The sequence below is a fragment of the Elgaria multicarinata genome, chromosome 2 (assembly GCF_023053635.1).
Source record: "Elgaria multicarinata webbii isolate HBS135686 ecotype San Diego chromosome 2, rElgMul1.1.pri, whole genome shotgun sequence".
NCBI classification, from domain to species: domain Eukaryota; kingdom Metazoa; phylum Chordata; class Lepidosauria; order Squamata; family Anguidae; genus Elgaria; species Elgaria multicarinata.
The window spans coordinates 131,396,181-131,418,724 of NC_086172.1; the positions used below are offsets into that span (position 1 = coordinate 131,396,181).

Genomic DNA, 22,544 nt, shown 5'->3' on the forward strand with positions numbered 1-22,544 from the left:
TCACACCTCAAGCCAAGGGTAGGTCCTGTGATGGTTAAAAATAAAGCCTGGGAAACTGGTTATTAAGACAGTTCAAGGAAGAATAAACTTGATGGTACATCGACTGGCACTCCTTATAGCAGGCAGGCTGAAATATCAGGTGGAGCAGTCAATCTTCCGCAATTCAGTCCAAATGTACCAAACCCAACTACAAAAATAGTTCTAGGTGAAGCCTGCTTTCTCTACTAACCTAATCTGAACTGATAGTCCATGGACAAAACCTGCAACTGTGGCTCAGCAACTTGAGACAGAGAAATAACATTACTAATAGTTTATATCAAGGGTGGGCAACTTGAGAGGGCCTTTTTGCCCCCCAATTAAGGAATGATCTCCCCAATGAGGCTCACCTGGCACCAACATTGTTATCTTTTCAGCACCAGGTCAAGACTTTTCTCTTCTCCCAGGTATTTAACAGCATATGCTAAGTTTGTTTGATTTTAATGGACCCCAGAACTGTTGTTGATTAAATGGATACTGTTGTTTTTATATTTTTGATGGTTTTGAATTTTATACACTTTTTAATGTTCACTGTTTTTAACTTTTGTAAACTGCCCAGAGAGCAGTATATAAATTTAATAAATAAATAAATAAATAAATTCACACCAGCCCTAGCCATCATGGCCAATTGTAAGTAATTATGGAGTTGCAGCCCAACAACATCTGGAGGGACCTGAAGAAGAGACACTTAGGTTCCTAAGTGATCTTGCAAGTGACATAGTTTGGGTACCCCTGGTTTATATGGAAGTCACAATGTGTTTAATATTGTTTTTCTTCACTGCAGTCCCCTAAAGCAGTCAACCAGCAGTTGATTACACAGCTGGATGATCCTGTTCCCATGGTGGAAGTGAAAGCAGGCATATTCCTCTCTGCTATGGACATAATGGAAATCAGGCCTCCACAAGTACAGGTTTCTTAAGTGGAGCATCCCATCACACATTACGTGATCTACCTGGTGTTTGCCCTCACTCCTGGACTACAGGAAGGACAATCATCAAGACTGATAAGCGTATGAACTGGTCCCATGCTGAGGCTATGTCACTTCCAAGGTCACTTAGGAACCTATGTGCCCTTTTTCAGATCTGGGGACTGAAGATGTTGCAAAGGATATGTGTGTCCAACCTTCCCCAACCCTTTGCCCTCCAGATGTTGCGGGCTGAGGAATGATGGGAGGTTTAGTCCAAGACATCTGGAAGGTACCAGGTTGGGAAAGGCTCGTTTAGTCTGGAAGTGAATTTGCCAGCTCATTTACCTCCAGTGGAGCTAGAGATCCATCCAGTACAGCTATTTGGGTTGTAGAGAAGTTTCCCAAATAATTATTTTCTGATAACAATGCATACCCTAGTCGCCTTGACCAATAACCATGGATGTTCTTCTATATCATCCAACAATTCGGTTCTTTCCTAAACTTACAGGGTAACTGTGGTAGTCTATCGCAACAAAAGCAAAAGTCATTTTTTTCTGAAGCTTTTACTGCTGGCTTCCTTGTTGTTGGTTTCTTGCAGCTTTTGGCTGGTTAACATTATTTATTTATTTATTTATTTATTTATTTATTTATTTATTAAATTTATATACTGCCCCATAGCCAAAGCTTTCTGGGCAGTTTACGGCAATGTATTTTATAGTGTTGTGAGCTTCCCAATTACATAAGTAAATAACCTTTATATAATAGTTTGCACAACTATAAAAACACAGCTTTCACAATTTCTCAGTGTAGTAAGTGCCATAGATTAAAACAATGTAACTAATTTTAGTATTAACGTGCTTCATTTTGTGTTAATCCTGCTGTCTGTTAACATTTGGTATTTGTTTTATCTTTGGGAGGTGTCCAGATCTGATGATGCACACATTACTATAGTACTGATAATTGTCCATGTATTGTCAGTTCTATTCACATATTAATTACCAGGCAGGCTGATATGGTCTGAATATACGTGTCTGCACACACCTGCTAATACAAAGATTCCTGCCAAACGCCGGGTTTCCTAAAGCCTGTCCTTTAATTCCCCTCAGATGAAAATACATGAAAAGGGGAAATGTTGCTATGTAGGAGTGTATCGTGATTGCAAACTAGCGTTAATAAGTACTACTATATGCAAAACCTCCTATGGCTGTTTAAATTGGTTAGAGAGCACAGGTGAGAAATGCACTAAGTGCATATCTACTCAGCTGTCAATTCTGGAAGAAGCTCAGTTTCAGTGACTCTATTGCCCTCAGTTTAGACATGCAGAGTCATCCTGTTACATTGGTCTATACATCCAAAACTGACCTGACCTTGAAGAAAAGCAAAACAATAGATTTGGGACACCAGTAAAAGGCAATAAATAAATAAGTTTATAATTTTGTTTACCTCACAGTGGGGCCCAAAATATATTGGGCCGGCCCTGTATGTGGCTGACAGGAACAAGTGGGGCAGATTAAATGGCTGGCTGTTACATACATACATACACACACACACACAGACACACACTCCCAAGACATGTGACCTGGAGGGGAAAGGAAGATTTCCATGCTGGAATGATGCAGTGTGATTAATGCTAATAATAAATGGACAGTGGACTAATGTCTCTCCACCGTGTTCTCCAGGAGGTATGGTTCTAGCAAAATCTCACAGCAGGTGGATGATTAGCTTGCACCTGAAACAAAGAAGATGCATTCCTGGGGTGAAGTATTTTCACCAGGCTGTATGAACAGAGTTGACAGGGGAAGCAGGTCCATTCCATCAGCCCAATGTTTTCCTTTTCCATCCCTGTTTCTTTGTGTGTTCCAACTTCTTAGATTATAAACCTGAGGACCAGAATTGTCTCATTTTCCTGATTGCTTGTAAGCCACTCTGAAAGCCTTTTTGGGCTGAGGAGCAGAATAAAAAAATACTTCAAATAAATAAATAATATTTAATAAGTCTCAATCTCAACATGGTTTCTCAAGTGCCCACATTTTGTAAAACACCACCAACACCAACAACAACAACGTGATGTTCCTGTCTCAGCCGAGGATTGGCATAAATGAAAAAAACAAAGGCATGTACACAGCTGGATTTTGAGATCAACAAGGCCACTTTGCAGATATCAAGCTGGAAAGAGAGCATTTCATAATCTGTTTGGTCCCCTGCAAGCATTTATTATATCCAGTAAAGACAAAAACACTCACTGCATTCTCTGACATGGAGGGACAGTGAGAGGTATGTTGGAATATGGATGACACAGGTCGAAATCCCAGCTCAGCCAGGAAGTTCTTTGGGAAGAAACATGGGAAAGTCACCTACATCAACACATTATTGTGAGGAAGAACAGCAAAGGACATTCTTTTGAAAAGTGCTATAGAATCAACTAAAAGCATTTTTTAAAAAGAGATGAAGTACAAGACCCTAGATCTAGTTCTTCTGTAGGTGAGAAACTGGGTAAATAGAACAAACTGAGCAAAACTTCACCACATTTTTCTCTTTGTATAATTTATTACCTTTGCAATATTCTCACTGTATATCTCATCCTGTCAGAGAGTCATGATATGCAAAATAACCCACCTCACTAAGCATGTCATTCTTCATCCCCTAATCTTCTCGACTTACTCACAAAGCAAACCAGTTTCAGTGCATCACATAGCCTCACATAAGAACTCGCAGAAAATGTGCCTTGATCTCGCTAGGAACAATGGTGAGCCCTCCAAACTTTTCAGCGTTACCAAGTTGCCTTTCATAGTCCAATAAGCGACCTGTTCTTGTTGCTATGGCAAAGCCTTTCTGAACACCTTCTCTTCTTTTTCCTCCCATTTCATACCCATATTCTTCCCACCTTCAGAGGGAGGTCATTTTTGTTTACGGGGAGGGTGATAGCTTGATGTTTGGTGCTCCTTCAGATCAAACTCATCATGGCCTTCCCTGAAAGACAAAAACAGGAAGTTGCAGCCAGTGTTCGACTGTGCCAGCCAGAATATTCAGCAATGATGACAGGAATTTTCACTCAGTTAATGACAAGAGGAGATATTGTCAAGGAATAATAAGCTCCCCATGGATTTGAGGCCCAGGGTCCCAGGGAGGATCTACACTAGAGCCTCTTTTGTGCGTGAGGCATTGCCGGGCTGTTCTTTTCCCCAACACCCAACCGTTGCTCTGGGAGCACATGGCAATGAATACAATGCAGTATCCACCATGTTTATAATACAATTGAACGCCTCACAGAATTGTTCTAAAAGTTGGATAAGTACAAGAAGATCAAAAAGTCATGTCTGTTCAATTGTTTGTGTTTGTAGTGCACAAGCACCAGAACAGGGTATATTTTTACTTATAGCTGTTACATGTATACGTTTTTATTTTGTAAAGCTGCCTTGAAGCCTAGCATTTGGCAAAAGGCGGGATACAAATAAAGATAATAATGATGATGATGCAATTGTGGGTAAACGGGAGGACATGCTGCCATTTCAGTTTCCTTTTTTCTCGGATATTTTTTATTCCACTGTCACCATCCTTGGCTGGCGTGCAGTAATGAAGGTTTTAAAAATAAATTGTATGGTACTTCACTGTTGTGCTATTCTGTACATGCACAGTGAAAAGTAGCGACAGACAGTAAACCATGGAGGAGGACGGGTCAGGGGAAGAAGGCAGGGAGCTAATTTTGGCTGCCCCTTTAGGCCCATAACCACTGAAAAAATTGTCATAAAAGTGGTTTGAGGTGAGGCAGGTGGATGGAGAGGGCCTTTTCAGAGGTGACACCCTGGTTGTCTAATGCCCTCCCCAGAAAGGTTTGCCTGGCACATACATGGTGGTCTTTTCAGTGCCAGGAAAAGATTGTGTGTCCCCCCAGGTTTTTCAGTCCTTCTGTTTTGTTTTTAAATGTGTTATTGCGATTGCATATACACATTTAAAAACAGCTTTTGCTCTGTTTTTTACTTTGGTTTTATTTCATTTTAAACTTGTAAAGGTTATTTGTCTTATTGTGTTGTATTTTAAGGATTTAATTTTGTGAGCCACCCAGAGAGCTTTGGCTATTGGCCCATATAGAAATATAATAAATAAAGTAATAAATAAACAAAGTTGTTGCCATTACTTGAAGCATCGCTGGCAGTAGAGGTCATCATCACAGCCATGGCACCGCAGTGTGGCATCTTCGTTGCAGATACAGCACCAGGGTAACTCTTCCTCATCACTGTCTGATGCTTTTGCAGGCAAGACAAGGGATTTAGCAACAGCTGGAGCTTGTGCCTAAGGGAGAGGATAGAACAATGCAACAAGATCATGCACAAACCCCACTGCAGCAGTGTCTCCAACTTCAAAGACAGCTATGGGAAAGAAGCATAATCATTCGTATTCTGTAAACCTGCTCCAACCCCAACTGCGCACCAATAAAATCTTAAAGCTTGTTATTTGAATAAGTTATTTGCACAACATTTGTGCAAATTTTGCATGAAGATCTCATTTCAGATTTTTATTCCACAAAGAAAAAAACACACTATTTGCTTTGCAGGTTGGAAACTAAGCAGTAGTAAGAGGAAAGATGGCCATTGAAGTGCATAGGTGGAGAACATGACTGGAGGCCAGAAGATGGAGAACAAGGAATTCTGTTCTCTAACAGAGCAATCCTACACCTGTCTATACTGTTAGTTTTACCCTACCCTGTGCCTGCTTACCCTACCCTGTGCCTGTTGGCATTCTCTTCCCCTCCTTATTGTTTTACTATGATTTTATTAGATTGTAAGCCTATGCGGCAGGGCCTTGCTATTTACTGTTTTACTCTGTACAGCACCATGTACATTGATGGTGCTATATAAATAATAATAATAATAATAATAATAATAATAATAATAATAATACTCAGAAGTCAGCCCCACTGAGTTCATTGGGACGTACTTCCAGCTAAGGGGGTACTGTGGTGCAGAACTTGTGGCCCTCCAGATTTTGTTGGACTATAGTGATCTCTGATCACTGGCCATGCTGGCTACGGCTGATGGGAGTTGGAGTCCAGCAACTTCTAGAGAGCGAGAGGTCCCACAGACATAGACTATAGGTTTACATCATAAAGTATTTTTAATATATGTTTTCTAAATACAATACAATAAAATAAATTGTGCTTTCAGATTTGATGGTTGGAACAGCATAGCGGTTAACACTGTGAGCCAGGAATTCCCTGGTTCACATCTCAGCTCACTAGGTAGCCTTAGCTAGCCCACTCTCTCACACAAGGTCAGCCTGCCCACCTCTGCTTTTATAGGCTGAGAATGATTCTAGTCTTTCCTAGAGGCCTGTTGTAAGGATTACTGAAAATCTATGCAAAGTGCTTTGCACACTTGAAATGTCAACATAAATGATGGCATTAATATCTTACAGCAACGAAGGCTAAAAACGTGCTCTATTTTGCTAAACAGAAAAATTGAGCCGCTTAGGAATCTGCTGCAGCAACCAGAATATGATCCGGCTACTGTGCAAAATCCAGCAACCTGACTAATTGCAGATCATGTCATACAGCCCTAGCAATAAAGGAAGACACACTTCTACACAGTACAGGAAGAGGCACAACTGAAACAATGTGGGCTTACAGAAAATTATATGAGGTTGCCTAAAGTCATACAGGAAGTATGTGGAAGAACTGCTCATTATTTCCCTAATCAACATCAGTCATATTTGATTGTTACTTATTCTTTTAAATGCACACCCAAGTTCAAACATCTGTTTTCATTTGTCTCCCTGTGCTTATAGAGACATCAATCCCATGCCCATTATTTTAGTGGATGCCCACCAATTTTGCATTCAGATGAAAGGATTTGAGTTGGCCAATATAATTCAGAATGAGGATATGGATTATGGTTCAGAGTTAGTTGGCCTTTGAGATGTCATTTGTCTTTTGCCTCTCGGCTTAACAATTAAACCTAGAACATGCTTGGTTTGAAATGTTTGCATCTATGTATAGCATCTAAAGCAGAGGTGTAGAACCTCCGGCCCACGAGCCTAACCTGGCTTGCAGATGCTCCACACGCACCCCACAAAGGCTTGTGCCACCTCCGCAGGCCTTGCCTCTTTGGCACTCCAAGCGCCACTTCCATAAACCCCATTCCTCTGAGGGGTTGGGGAGGAGGCAGGGAGAGGACTCTTTACTGTCATTTCTGATCATAGAATGGAGGGAACAGGGAGGGTTTCTTCATACACCATTGCTGTGTGTGAGCTTCCCAGTCGGGAGGATCGAAGGAGACTCAGGTGGCTCACCTTTGCTCTTTCCCCCTGTGGGAAGGAGACAGGGCAGACGAAGCTAGGGCAGAGCCAGTTGAATCCCTTTCACTCCTCCATTGGACTTGGCCAAATTGGCTTCACTGCATGTGGGGCTTCCCTACCTAAGAAAGCCCAAGAGCAACAAAAACTGGTTCCAGGTCCAAGCACCAGGTGGAAAATCCACCCAGCACTTCAGCCAGGGAGCAAATGGTGTCAAATGGGTGTGGCCATGCCCACATGGTATTATACAGCCTGCAGGGGGCTGGGTGTATGTGTCATCTGGCCCCCACCTAATTACGGTTCTGCATCCCTGAACTAAAGGGACCAGGCTGATATCCAGGTAATATGAGTCACAGAGTGCCACAAATCTAGGGTGCAAATGGCTGCTCACCTGCTTGGTTTTCTTGGCTGTTTTTTGTTGTGCAGTTACTGGCTGGGTGGGTTGATCTGGGGAAATGTTGAAGCCACTTGCTTCATCCAGAGCAGCTTCCTCAGTAAGCTGAAGGTTAAAAAGAACACAAAAAGCAGAATGTGAAACAAAGGTTTTTTTCCTCACACAAAAGCCCTTTTCAGAGGCTGAATTCTTTAACTCCCTTAATCTTTTGTTTAGTAAGCAGACACACACAGCTGAAATGTTAGTCAGGAAAGGAAATTTCCTTTATTCCCATTCAGTCACTAAGCTTGCTTGGTGACTTTCGGATGGTCAGCATCTCTAATCTACCTGACAGGTAGTTGTGAAGATGAGGAGAGTGGGAGACCATGAATATCACTTTGAGTTCTTTTGGCAAGATAAATATTTAATAAAACAAATAACAGGGAATCAAAGTCCTTTCCTTCAGATTTCTTCGCTCCTCTAAAAACTTCTTTAAAAAATTCACCTCTTTCCTACTTTGGCTTTTACATTTTTTTTCCATCCCCCCCTTCTTTTATTCTGTTACTACTTCCACTGAATTCCAAATATTTGTTCATCTTACTTATTCTTTCCCATCCCCCTCTCCTTGCTTCTTTAATACTGTAAGCCTGCAGGCAAGGCCCAGTGAGATTTAATTCTGTGGCCCTTTTCAGACAACACTTCAGGCTCCGTGGTTAGCGAAACTGTGGTTCTCTGGGGTTAGCACTAACCACAAGCTGTGCTGTCGCACACAACACTTTAAGCCATGGTTAGAGCCGCTAACCCTGCTGTAACTATGGTTAGTGAGTGAACAGGGTTTAGCAAAACACATTGCACATGGCACCTTAAACCCTGCTGCTTAACCAAAAGCCTGAACCAGCAGGGTTTAAGTTGTCTTCTGAAGAGGCCCTGTGTAAACATGCATAGGATTGTGCTGCACAATTCACAGAGTTTATTGCAGCCTTCCCCAATCTGCTGCCCTACAGATCTGTTGAATTACAGCTTCAACCATCCCCACGCTGGCTGGAGATGGTAGGAGTTGTAGTCCAATACATCTGAAGGGCACCAGGTTGGGGAAGGCTGAATTATTGACAAAGGCTGCAATCCTATATACACCCCATTTAACTCAATGGAATTTACTTCTTTAAGCAGACAAGCAGAGAATTGCATTGCATGCTTTGTTTAATCAGGTGACAGTTCTACAACACACACTCCGAGGCTTATAGACCACTCAGGAGAACAGGCTCTAAGGATGGGATTACCACAAAGATAGAAAGCTGGATGTAGCAAAACTCTTGCCTGGGTAGCGAGAGAAAAGCAAGAGGATTAACAATGCAAAAGTGACGGCAACTACTGCAGACCTGTTTCAAAACTCTCTGAATGGCTTCCTCCTCCTCCATTTCTTCATCACTATTGGGGAGTTTGTAGTCATCCAAAGTAACTGTAAGAAAACGAAGGGAAAGCAGATGATGTGATGACAACATTCACCAAGACAGCCTCTCATCGTCTCATGTTTCTTCAAACATACATAAAACAGCACTGCATAACTCATCTAGTTGCATTCCCTTGCACAAATTCTCCCTTCGTCTGGTGAGCTATATTCTCTTTTGACTCACAATCTTTATCTACTGTCTAATCCCTACAAAGCTAAAGAGAGGAGTGATACTACATCAGGAGCATTGTGGGAAATTCAAATGGCGGCTTCCAGACCCAGCCCACCTGGCACTGATCAGAGCACCAGAAGGAAATAAATAAATAGGTCTACAGCAGGCGTCAGTGCTGGTCATAGGAGCTGCCCAACAGTGCCACAGGCTGACGTCAAGCCGGGAGAAGACACACACATGTATTTAATTTGCCTCTAAGCGTGTTTGGGCAAAGAGGGCTTTGTCTTCACAGTTTTGTTTGTGAGAGAAACTAAGAGTTCTGATTACCAAAAAACTAAGAGTTCCTATTATCATTCAGTTCTAAACTATTCACTCGTATTAATTATCTGCTCCTAAAAAAGACCACAATCCCAGAACAGGAAACAGTAATTTTCTTGAGAATTATATCTTGGACACATTCTCACTAGTCAACGATTTACTTCTTCCAAGGAAATGAAGTGGGAATGCTCCTTGTTACACACCCTTCTCAGGATCTTGGCCTCTTAGTGCTGCCAATCGCTTAGCCACTTCTAGAATCTTCTCCTGCCTGGTGTTTTCCTCCCTCAGCTCAGCGGCAGCCTCTGTCAGAAGTCTATTTTTCTCCTCCTCCAATTGTTTGGGATCCAGATCCATAATGCCAGAGTTACTGTCAGTTCGATTTAAGTCATTCAAAGTCTGTGTCCTAATTTCTGGAAAACAGAGACTTAGAATGAATTCAGATATGCGTGACCATCCCCTGATCATTGCAATATCAAGCAGTGGCCTGCCTGTGTGAAACAAATACCACAGACAAGAACATTTATGTCCCCTAGAAGTCGCAGCTACCATGTATTACAGTGGAGTTAGTCCATACATTCATTTCCTAGCCACCATGTGATGAGATGTAGAGTGATCTCAAGAAGTGTCTGGCAGCCCATAAAAGAGGTTGCTGGGTTCACCTTGCTAAAATGCAACTAAAGTACAAGACAGCTAAAAATATAACATAATGAGAGATATGACTTTACAGTAGCAATATGTGGAATTTATAGTGAACTTCCAAAGCAAACGTTTTTGGCCTAGGACATTTTTGGCCTGGTTGTGGAAGCAGTTCTGTGAGTTTGCAGCAGGAACCAGCTGTGGTGCCAACTGGCTAGTGCCTGTGGTCACCAAAGCACAGCTTCCTCCCATTCAATCCCCAGAACAGTTTTGCAACTGCAAAATAAATGCTTTCTTTTTAAAACAAGGGGGAGGGGAATGAAGAACGAATGCATGAGAGCCAGTGTGGTGTAGTGGTTAGAGTACTGGATTAGGACTTGGGAGATCCAGGCTCTAGTCCCCACTCGACCATGAAGCTTGCTGGGTGACTTTGGGCAGTCACTGACTCGCAGCCTAGCCTACCTCATAGGGTTGTTGTGAGGATAAAATGCAGAAAAGGAGGACCTTGTGTTCCTTGCAAGAGCAAAAAAGGAGGGATATAAATGTAATTAATAATAATGAATATACAAGTCGCAGTTTCATTGTTGTTGTTGTTTAAAGATGAACAGCCTTCCTGAAGAAAAAGGGGAGGCTGACAGCTCATAAGAACATAAGAAGAGCCCTGATGCTGGATCAGACCAAAGGTCCATCTAGTCCATCACTCTGTTTACACAGTAGCCAACCAGCCATCAGCCAGGGACATGGTTGCAGGACATGGTGCAACAGCACCCTCCCTCCAATGTTCTCCAGCAACTGGTGCACACAGGCTTACTTCCTCGAATACTGGAGATAGCACACAACCATCAGGGCTAGTAGCCATTGATAGCCTTTGCCTCCAGGAATTTATCCAACCCCCTTTTAAAGCCATCCAAATTGGTGCCCATCACTACACCTTGTGGTAGTGAGTTCCATAATTTAACTATGCGCTGTATGAAGAAGTACTTCTTATTATTTGTCCTGGATCTCCCCCCAATCAGCTTCATGGGATGTAGAGTGATCTCAAGAAATGTCTGGCAGCTCATGAAAGAGGCTGTGACTTCTAGGGGACATCTGGCTTTTGAGTCACTATAACGTTCATCCACCATGCAAACTGTGAGGTCAAGCACACAGCAGAGTTGGAATAAATTTTCCCCCATCGGTGAAAAATGGGCTCAAAGCCAAAGAGCCCCCTGTTATTTCTCTTTAAGCATTATGTTTGTTTGTCTTCACCCTAGGACTCTCTCATGAAGAATGAGAATAAACATTGAGACTCTCAGAGGATCTTCTTTGTTTTGAGCCTCCCCCTCCTGCAACAGAGAGCTCCTAGTGTGATGAGTTGAAAGGCATTGTGCAGCAACTCCATCTTTTTCTCCTTAACTGAAAAAAAGCTTGGAAAAGTAGAAGAAAAACACAGGTGGGTTTAAAGTTGTCGATGTGTCTATCCTCCTCCACACCCCCATAAATGAGGAAGGGCGGTGGCACAATAAAAAACCTTGTCTGGAAGCAAGCTAAATCTTAAGCAAGGTGAACGGGAAGAGGACTCAGTTTTCTGGCCTTTCTGTTAACATTTATTTATTTATTTATTTATTTATTTATTACATTTATATACCACCCCATAGCCGAAGCTCTCTGGGCGGTTTACAAAAATTAAAAACAAGGTTTTATGGAAGGTGCTTCATTGTTGGAGCTGAGTGCCCAAAATTGTCCAGATATTGTCTTGATCAACAGTCATGGCACACTGGGCTATAATATTAGGCCTATTAAAGAGATCCCCACAAACAAAAGAGAAAGGAGCCTCCATTTTCGTTTCTATAATTATTATTTAACCCTGACCTACGCCCGGTGATTGGGTAAATGATGGTACAGTAATGGGTATATTCATATATGTTGATCCATAACAGTGGAGCACTTGGAGGCATGAGTTTTGGGGGTATCCCTGCTTCTGCTTCTACATTAAAAGGACTTTGAAAAACTGAGCCAGAATGAAAACCAAACAGGAACCTTGAGGCATAATTCCTGAGCCGCCACTCTCGTCAATGGCAACTTCCTCAGTCATCTGATTCAGCAGGTCATCCGACTGCTCGGCCTGGGTCCTGGTATTAGGGAGCTGGTGTACCTAAGAAGAGCAGGAGACAAAAACACCCAGCCCGTGATGCCCAAGTTACGTGAAGGAACTCAAGAGATTCAAAACTGAGACATGGAACAAGCCCAACCCTGACAGCTTCCAAATGTCTCAAAGACCTGGGGGTGGTGGGATTTCAATTCTTTTTTGCCAATCCTCTTCATGCTTTCTTTCAGAGTTATTGAGGACCTGAACATTAGCTAAAGTAGGCTGGTTAAGGCAGGACCCAAAGCTCTACAGGAACAGGTCTGTGTTAGCAGCCCTGCAGTCCACGGGTAGTAATCAATCATGTCCCACCACTCATGGAAGACTCTTTTACCCAGCAGAACTTTCTGTGAATGGAAGGAGAAGAAGGTAATTTTTGCTGCTTCCCCCTTCCCTCTACAGCCTCCTGGTTCCTCCTCACCCCAAATCTGCTCCAGAGAATTAGGAGACCCCTTGGAATAGTGTGGGAGGTGGCTTAGGGGGTGCAGGAGAAATTACCAAAAAACCACTCCACTCCACCCATTCCATTCACCTTCGCTGGAGTAAAGAGCCTTCCATAAGCAGAGGGACACAATTGGATACAACCCTGAGATGCAAAATCAAAGCATCAAGGGAACTTCCAGCAAGTTTCCATATTAAGTATCACTAATGGGTGGGGGGAAATATCAGCTTTTGCAAAGTCTTTCAATCAGGGCTGGGGAAGCTGTGGACCTCCAGATGCTGTGGGACTACAGCTCCCATCATCCCTGACCACTGGCCACATTGGCTGTGGCTGAGGAAGTTGGAGTTCAATAACGTCTCAAAGGCCACAAGTCCCTTATTCCGGCTTTAAACAAGCAAAAACAAATAAGAGAAGGGTTCTTTGATTACATAACCTTTTGTCCCACTCATTTGATATTTTTTCATAGAACTTCTAACAGTGCTCAGCGAAGTGGATTGCTGAAGCAATCCACATCCCTACCTCTATTCTGCAAAACAAGAAGATGCTCAAAAGACTTCCTTGTGTTAGGCTCCCAAGAAGATATACAAAAGAAGAAGGTGATCTTACTGGCCTGGGAGCTGTGGAGGGAGGTGCCCTGCCCTGCAAGGCAGCCAGACGATCTTCCATCTCCTGGGCCGACGGAATGGCTTTTGCAGGGTCATCTTTCAGTGCTGCCAGCCTAGACTCTATCTCAGCCTGAGAAGGAATGGACTCTGTCCAATTAAGAACAAATTTGTTCATAATGGGAATTAAAAGACTTGTGTCACTTTCCCCCCCTTCAATTCAGACTAGTGGTGTGGTGCTCAGTTTTGAAGTACAGAAGCTCATGATGGCAGGGTGTGTATACACATGTGCACACACACAGCAGCAGCAGATAATACAATACTAAATTTATTAGGAACAGCATGCCTGCAATCTTATGCATAGTTACCTGGGAGTAAACTCCATTGGACTCAGTGGTGCTTACTGACTTCTGACTGCATAGATTCACTTCATTAAAAAAAAAAAGCCTGAACTTTAACAAAAGCTCTTCAGCCAGCAGAAATGCAACCTTTAGCTTTTAATTTGAAATGCAAACGATCCTGTAAAGAAAAGTTACCATTTAAACTGTTGGCATGATGTAGGAGTCCCATCACAGAAAAGGAAAGAACTATCCAGCCTCTGCTTGGCGATTTTCCTAATTCTCTGACTTCCTCTACCACAAACAACAGTAAAACTTTAAAGTTTTGTTATCATGTCATTCACTTGTTAGAGGAAGGGGGCTTCGTCAATTATCCCTTGCCCTCTAAGCAGATGGCGTCCTTGCTCCTGCTCTGAAAAAGTCCTGGAGCTGCACTTCCCCACTTTCCCCCTCTATTAAAGCTCCACCTTGGGGAGCTTGCTTCCTCACCCGTGTTTTCCTTCCTCAGTTAGTTCGTCTTTCAAAAGAGGAAGTTCACAACAAGTACGAGGCCCATTCAGTCTGCTGTTCTAATGGCGCTGCTTCTCCTGTCCAGCACACAGCAGGAGAGAGCAGCGATTCCGAGTTTAAAAAAACATTGGACTTAATGAAGGGGGGGTTTGTCGTGAAAGGAAGGCCAGAAGGGGCAGAAGGCACACAGCGCAGGAGGCAGACAACATCATGTGAGGGACCTGAGCAAACTCCGTGAGCGCCCAGTAACAAGCGTGCAATAAAACACTTGTCGGATGGAGCTATTATACTCACAAGGTGGGGGCAAACTTAAAGCTTGTGAGGTATTTTTTTTATTTTTTACTAAGACCCTAAGATTCACAAACCAGGGCCTGGTACAAAAGACATATGATTAGAATGAAAGAATTCTGAGTCCAGGAATATATTTTGAGTATCAGAACTGGATGGAATAGTCCTTCCACACACAAAAATCCATTCCTTTTTACTTCAAACTTTCCTCATTTCAGCAGTATAATTTAAGGTGGGGGTGAGGTGGGGAGGGGAGAAAAGGCATGTTGCTGCTGTCAGAAATCCCTGCCAATCCTTCTCTCCATCACTGCACTACACCACTTGATGCAAACAGAGGGGCTATTTATTTCTTGCTCTGCTCCTCATGCTGACTAGAGCCAGAGGATACAGAGGGCCGCATGTGATATCGGCATAAAAGTTGCCTTCCTTCCCTTTCGAAGGGCTGTTGTGTTATCTAATGCTCCCAAATGCTTCTATCTGAATAAAGCATAGAAATAGACAACAACTGATTCATTGTCTGTTGTCCACAGAGACAGGGCAAAGAGGCATTATTCAGAGAGCTGAAGCTCTACCTGCTGATCGCTGGAAATCCTGCCTAAGGATCTGGAAGGGCTGGCCTGAATTCTGTTAGTGGAAAAAAGATAGTGGGTTTTTCTCTGGCACCTTTCTTTCATACCTTCAAATGAAGGGACCTAAAGGAGTCTCCAGCACTACCAAAGAGAAAAGGAAGTGGGGAAACCCGAGGTACACACAAATGTAATGAACTCGGGAAAACAAAATAGCATAGGATACTTACTTACAATGCAATCCTATGCATGTCTATTCAGAAGTAACTCCTGCGGAGTTCACTGGGGATTACCCCCCAGCTAAGACTGCAAATTTAAATGTACTACACAAAACGATGCCATAAATGTATGTAAATGTATATAATGTAAGTAAAAATGTATGGAAGTTATTCTTTTACTATGTACAGCACCATGTACATTGATGGTGCTATATAAAATAAAATAAAATAATAATAATAGTAATAATAATATAAAAAATACATAAACAGTGTCATAAAAAATAGACATGCAAAGCTAGTCTAATAGCTTAGCTTGTTGGGGGCAAAGACCCATCAGGTATTTTGTTTATGAAACTCAAAACACCACGTACACTGACACAACTAGGTTATATTTTGTAACAAAACTTCCACTATCAAAAGTCAAATTAACACCATTACTTAATCAAACAGCATGCACAATATATCAAGCATTTTCAAAACCAAGCCAGAAATTAATTGAGCGTGTGTAGTTGTGTGTGTGAGAGTGTGTAGAACTATTGTAAAAAGAACATCATTAAGGTATATAGCTAAGTCTTGCCTCGTTCTGCTTTTCCGTCCTGCATGGGACTCGAAAGCTAAAGACAACTCATCCCCTCCACTTGCAAGAAGGTAAGGAATCTGTTTTTTGAACTCTATTTAAGCAGGCCTCCAGAGAGGCTGGGGGAGGGGGAGGGAGCAGGTGGTCCAAAGTACTGCAACACTCACTGGGTCTTATTTCCTTCTTGAGCCTCTCCAGTCTCTCTGCTATAACTCGATCCTCTTTTGATAGCCCTCGATATCTGGAGTCTGTCTGGCTCTGGGATTTCACCAAGCCCTTCTGAAAGCCCTGTGGACGGTTCTGTTTGGCCTCGAGGGCTGCTACTCGCCTGCACACAAAAAAAGAGAGGATTCATCAGGAGTTAAAAGCATAATTCTAAAACTATATTCCATGTGCCTCTCTAAGGGCTGGTTCCCAAACAAACACACACACACACACACACACACACACACACCTTTTGATTTCTGTAGCATCAGTGGAGGACTGGCATGCATGAACCATCATAAATCAAACACTTCAAGTAGAATTTTCCCAACACATAAGTCATGCTTGCCAAATCCATTCACATTCAGCTGGAGTCATGAAGTGCTGAGCAATATACATGCACACGTTTATACTATGGAAACATACTACCAAGTGAGTTTGGGTGTGTGCGTACATGTGAGTATGTACAGAAGAAGCACGGCTACTCCAATAAGAAATAAAAATACTACTCATTAGTATTTTTCTCTGGCACCTTTTATACTAATGTAGTATAAAAATACTACATTAGGTTGAGAAAGCAATTTGAACTTTTCATACATTAGCGGTTTGAATCCTTCCACAAACAGGAGAACTTTACAGGTGGCTAATTAATAGCCAAAGCTATTCAACTCAGTCCAGTGCAGAACAGAGACTGGAAAGTGTAGAATGAGAACGAACACACACACACACTTTTTCGAGCAACATATATCAAGGATATGGAATGAGGCTAGAGGGGTGGTTATTTGGACTCACTTTTTGTAGTTCTCTGGTGGAGACCATTTAGCTGTACTTGACTGAGAAGGCCCACTGAAAAGCCCAAAACAGAAATGTCACCAAGGCAAAACACGAATCCCTTATTTATGATGACAGGACATGGCCTCAGCCCAGGGGCCTATCTTGCTTTCAGCCCTACATGATGGTGTAAGTTCACTATTATACTCCAGCCTTTTCTTACAACAGCAGATGAAAAGGTAAAAGGATTGTGACTGAATGCACCCACATGAAATAAATAAATAAATAATAATACAACCCACCCAGGCCCTGAACTTAGAAAATACATTGTCAAGGAGATGAGTTCTAGCTTAACTTTCACCTTGATATGATAGCTTTCTGTGTGCAGGAATACATTATACACAACACACACATACACACTTACATGGAGAAGCACCTCCATGTGCAGTGTGAAATGATACTGCCCAGAAACAGGTCCACATCATGATCTTCTGTTTTTGAAAACTAAAGCTTAATATTGGGTTGCAAATTACATGATGGAAGCTGAAGCACCATATTTCAAGAGCCTCAGGGTCCAATCCTATACACACTTACTTCAGAGTAAGTCCCACTGAAATCAATGGGACTTAGAGTCAGAAATACTTAGGATTGTACTTAGTCTGTACTCAAGGCAGAGAAAGGAGTGAAGTGGGAACGATGGAACGGCGGTTGCCTAGACGACAGGTTGGGAGAGAGGGAAGTAGTAAGATGGCAGCAGCAAGAAGGTTTCTTCCCCATACTCCAGCTTGGGCCATGGAGGTTGGCGATAGCGCTGGACAAACAAAGTACGGCAGCCAGCCTGGAGAACAGGATCTACCCCATTTCTTTGGATTACTACCACATTTATATTACACTTTCAGGGCCCAATCCTATGCACGTCTAGAACAAAAAAAAGTCCTATAACTTCCAGCATTTCTCAATCAGCATGGCTGGCTGAGGCATGCTGGGAGTTGTAGGATTGTTTTCTGTCTAAACACGCACAGCATTGGGCCTTAGTCTGCAAAGGACGTAAACATCTATATTATAGGTTCATCCAAATAACAGCTCTGGGAATTTGACTGCTATTATTTTAATGCTGCCAAAGAGGGAATTGATACTGATGTATCTAAGCCACACAATTCACCCTAAGAAGAGATGGGACATGAGTTTCACAGATTTGAATCTAGTGTTACATCTATTGGATCATACTGATTCTGAGAAATATCATTCAATGAGAAATACTGGATTGCCACCTTAAGAGCCACTGAATGTTGGCAGCAACTTGTGCCTTCCAGATAGTTTGGCCTACAGCATCCATAATCCATCACCGTTGACTATGCTGGCCAGGGCGGATGAGATTTATAGGTAAAACCATCTGAAGCGCCACAAGTTGCCCGGAGTAGAGGGCAGATTTTGGCTGAGAGGCAGTTGGTCCTAGCTATTGAAACTTAATGTCCAGAAAGACCTTTGCAGCATGCCGAAGTTTTTTGGGGGGAGTCTACACGTCTTTCCCCCAGCTAGCATGTAGAACTGCTGAAGAGGCAAGTCCACCCTAGGCCACATTCTGCACCTTAATAAAAGGAAATGGTGCAAACATATCATATTGCTCAAAACCACGCTCTGGTCTTACCTTGTTAATTCTCCGTGACATTGCTTGCAAACCTTCTGCTGAGTATTTCCACAACGGGGGACAATGGCACTGAACCCAAGGCAGCCTGAGCAAAATGCTCGGCCACAATTCTTGCATCCACACTGAGAGAGGAAGAAAGGGGAAGTAAGCTGCAGTAACTCTGGGAATTCTACAGGGCCCCTTCTTAAATTGGGTTCACAAAGGAGAATTTGCTACATAAACACATGCCATAAAATCCTCAAAGATTTCTTGTATCAGACTGGTATCATTTCTTGTATTATTTCTTGTAGACTCACTTGTGTTGATGAAATTTGAACCTAAAAAACATCCTTCTCAATTTTGGCCATCCCATAGCAGCCACCAAACACAACAAGGCTTGGTAGCCAATATTAGCTCTCTGGTGAACGCACTTGTATTAAATACATGTTTCCAAACATGATCAACTTATTCACATATTACATTTGCAAGTGTACACCATGCAGAGCAATTCTATACATTTCTACTCAAAAATAAGTCCACTAAGGCCCTTTCTACACCTAAGGATTATCCCAGGAAAATGGAGGGATCATCCCTGCCTGCTCCTCCTGGGATTCCCTGTGTGTCATTTGGATGCACAGGGACAATCCCGGGATAAATGGTTGGTGTAGAGATGCCCCAAGTTTGATGGGACTTTTAACTCTCATTAGTAGAGGATATACTTTTTATGCAGAAGGTGCAAACTTCAATACCTAGCACTTCCCAACAGGGCTAGGAAGATCGCCTGCCTGAAACTCTAGAGAGCTGCTGCCAGTTAGTGTTGGCAATACAAGCTAGAATGGCATAGTTCAGTATAAAGCAGCTTCCTATGTTCTTAATGGCACACAGGATTTCAGTCTTAAAGATATTGGTTTAAAGTGTCATGCACGAATTGGCCTTAAAATGAGGTTTCTCTCACTCTGTTTGGCCAACATGAAAACAACATTTTATTCCCTCTGATCCCTTCACAGCACAGTAATGTGGCATTTACATTTTCTTTGGAACAATGTGCACAAAGCATGGCATACAATAGATGTTAAGAAAGCTCTGTTATAGATAATAATTAATTTAATACAGACAAATTGATAGTCAGCATCATCAATATATATAGCGAAGGAAAACGTCTCAATAACATTGACATGGTCCCTAACACATCCTTAAATTCTAAAAACGAGGTCATCTTCACCTATGCAATGTAAACAGATGATATGGAATGGGATGTCAGCATTGGATGCTTGAAAAAATCCATCTTAAGTGTGCTTTCCTTGAGGACTACAAATAATAATCAACCAGCTTCAATGTGCACATATGATTAGCATTCTTATCTAACACAGAACTGAATTATTATTATTATTTGGTAAAAATAAATAAATAAAAAGATTGTATGCTACTGGCCCACTCCTCCAGAAGCTCAGAGCAGTCCCCAAGCAATCTTCCATCCAAGTACTAGGCAAGTCCTCACCTCTTTAGCTTCGGGGGGAAACAGATTTAAACTATCCTCTGGGCCCCAAGATCTTGCCAACCCCTGCTAAAAGGTAACTTTGAGCATGTGCAGTTTTGCATTTTAAACTGAAATCATACTACCATCATGAATAGAAGACTAAATTGGGAGTTTGCTTCTGCAATTTCTGGAGGATAAGCACAATTTTGTTATAGAAAAGGATAATGTATTTTTAAAAATAAAAATAAAATAAGACCCTGTGCCTGTGTACATGCCCATCTGGCAGCCCGTGCCCTGACTATAAAATGTTTTTAAAAGTAAGGGATACTGCACTGAGCTAGCCCAGGTCTTAACACTAGGCCTATTTGCCACTGCTTCCATGAGCTGCCACTTTCTGGTGGTCATTTCCGGGGTGGGTGGGTTGTAGGGCCTGGACTTTGGCCTTGAGTTCCAATCCTAGCTGCACCACTGAGAGGATTACACAGCAACATAAGCATCATTAAAACTGATCAAATGCTCCAAAAGAAAGCAACGATTCACAACTGACTGGAGGGGTGGGTCCTGGTGGACCATTCTGGAAGAAAATTCCAAATCCTACTCTTCAAGCTCCCCTTTCTCAAGATAAAGATAAGTCAACTTTAATGCTCACATTGCTGACATTGAGATTAGTGAAGAAGAACTTGCCTGTTTCTTGAAGACAGTAAACTTTGATGCACAGCCATAACATCTGCTATCCATCGTGTCAGATGAGGTGGTACACTCGGTTCTCACAAAAAGTACAAATGGAGACACATGATTCTATTCTGTTTGTACACAGCTATCCCAATGTTCTTCCTCTTTCAAAGAGAGGACAAACAATAAAAGATATGTACAATTACAAAATGTTGGTAATGGATGACAGAAAACATGCTTTACTATGGAAGCTATATTCTGGCACTCATTCAGCCAAAGAAAAAGTGAAGATCTGGCCCTAGCTTAGTCTTTGAATGAAAGCATCAGCAATATCAGAAATCATTGTATTTGGTTTAATAACATTCAGAGCAAGGAAACCATACACTAGGCTTTTTCAGTAACAAGGGTGTTGAACTTCTTTAGAAGGCTGAATTCAATTTCGGTGAACCTCTTGCAGAGCCACATTCCTGCAGTGAGTGGGGGCAAAGGCAAAATGGGTCAGGCCAAAATACCAGCATATTTTAGCTCTTATTACCAGTAACTAAGCCTTACGAGAGGGATTTCAGCCATTTTAGAATGGGGGAAAATGCAAACGCCAGGAAACCACCAAATGAGCACTGGTCGGGGGAAAGGGCCTGGTGCTGGGGAAAGTGTCAGGGCCATCTATCGAACCCCAGAGGGGCAGACTGGGACCCCAGGTGAGATATAATTGGACCTGAGGTTCAACACCCCTGTTCTATAGAAACTCTCATCTAGAAGGCCTGAAGCTTTATCTTACTGAGCCTTCTTAATTCAAGGGGAAATACTTGAGGCTCCTGAAAGACAGATGATTAGTTTGCAGGCAGCACTCACTTCATACCCCCCAAAATCTGTGAATAATGGATTGCTCCATTATCTCCTATCCTCCTTTTTCTCCTCCTCCATAATGAGTGACAAATACAACCATCTACAGTGCACTGATTACAAGAGAAAGGCAGATCAGCAATGTACATTTCTTAAGGTGTGTGACTCATCATCTAGCATATTCACCCTCCCTCTGCAGAGTCCTAAAGGGCAGCAAAGATTTTGTTTGTTTTTTTAAAAAAAGATAATTGCTTTTCTGCCCTACCCCAATGAGTGTAGAGAGGACCACAGTACATCCAGAGATCATTTTAGCTTTACAGTATTTTAAAATTCTGAAGCATTTTTAGCCTGTACATTGACAATTTAACACCCAATAGCAGGGATCTAAACTTGGAATGTCCACCTCAACCAAATCCGTTACTCTATTCTTGGCACCGGAGAACTTCAGCCCCCACTTTTTGTTTTTAAACCGAGGGCAATAACCACCGCCTGCAACATGGCACCCACTTTTAATTAAAAGGAAAAAAGGAGGGGGAGGATATTCGAAGTGGCGATTACAGGTTTCTCCTCCCGTCTTCCTGCATCTCTTTCTCTTGTGTGCATTTCTCTCTCCTTTCCTCCCCGTCTACCCCTCCCTTAAGACAAAAAGGGGCAAAAAATGAAAGCGATGACGATGAGGAAGAGACACTGGATCAGGCTGAGCTGGGCTGACATCCCGTTGAGTCACTACCCGACAGTAAAAGAAATGCAATGAATGTGGGCTACACCTGAACTCGACTCACACAAAAGAGCGAAGCAGCGGCACACCCGCGGCTGTTTGGAGACCAAACGCACACCCTCGAGACAGCGAAATGGTGAATTTTGTAAACGGGTCATCAGCGCGCAATCAAAGCTAGCCAGAACACATCCCACGAGCAAAAAAAACATCCGCACAAAGCAGCAACATACACTAGTCCAGTCAGGCAGGCATGCACCTTTCCAGCTCGCTTCCCGTTCTTGATTATACTCACTATATCGCAGGTGTGATGAAAGCTACACTTCCCTCTCTCCTATAATCTCCTTCCCTAAGAAGAACACACACGAAAAACTACATTTCCCAAGAGC

The 22,544-nt window shown here is 42.4% G+C and overlaps 1 protein-coding gene across 1 annotated transcript; it reads right to left on the minus strand.

The window, feature by feature from the left end:
* Positions 1-2,917: 2,917 nt before the first annotated feature.
* ZFYVE19 (zinc finger FYVE-type containing 19) lies at positions 2,918-22,503 on the minus strand. Its single transcript, XM_063117711.1, has 12 exons — positions 22,451-22,503; positions 20,610-20,759; positions 18,470-18,591; positions 16,843-16,896; positions 16,014-16,174; positions 13,354-13,499; positions 12,200-12,314; positions 9,748-9,954; positions 8,984-9,063; positions 7,623-7,730; positions 5,079-5,233; positions 2,918-3,913 (listed from the first exon to the last, which is right to left on the minus strand). Exons 2-12 carry the CDS (start codon positions 20,661-20,663, stop codon positions 3,841-3,843), a joined length of 1,275 nt encoding a protein of 424 aa, XP_062973781.1. The 5' UTR covers positions 20,664-20,759; positions 22,451-22,503; the 3' UTR covers positions 2,918-3,840.
* Positions 22,504-22,544: the final 41 nt, after the last annotated feature.

Coding starts and splice junctions, on each gene's coding strand:
- ZFYVE19 (XM_063117711.1), bottom strand. CDS start 20,663: ATGGATAGCAGATGTTATGGCTGTGCATCAAAGTTTACTGTCTTCAAG. Junction 16,897..18,469: donor TGTCACGGAGAATTAACAAG/GTAAGACCAGAG, acceptor TGGGCTTTTCAG/TGGGCCTTCTCAGTCAAGTA. Junction 3,914..5,078: donor TACTGCCAGCGATGCTTCAA/GTAATGGCAACA, acceptor TTTGTCTTTCAG/GGAAGGCCATGATGAGTTTG.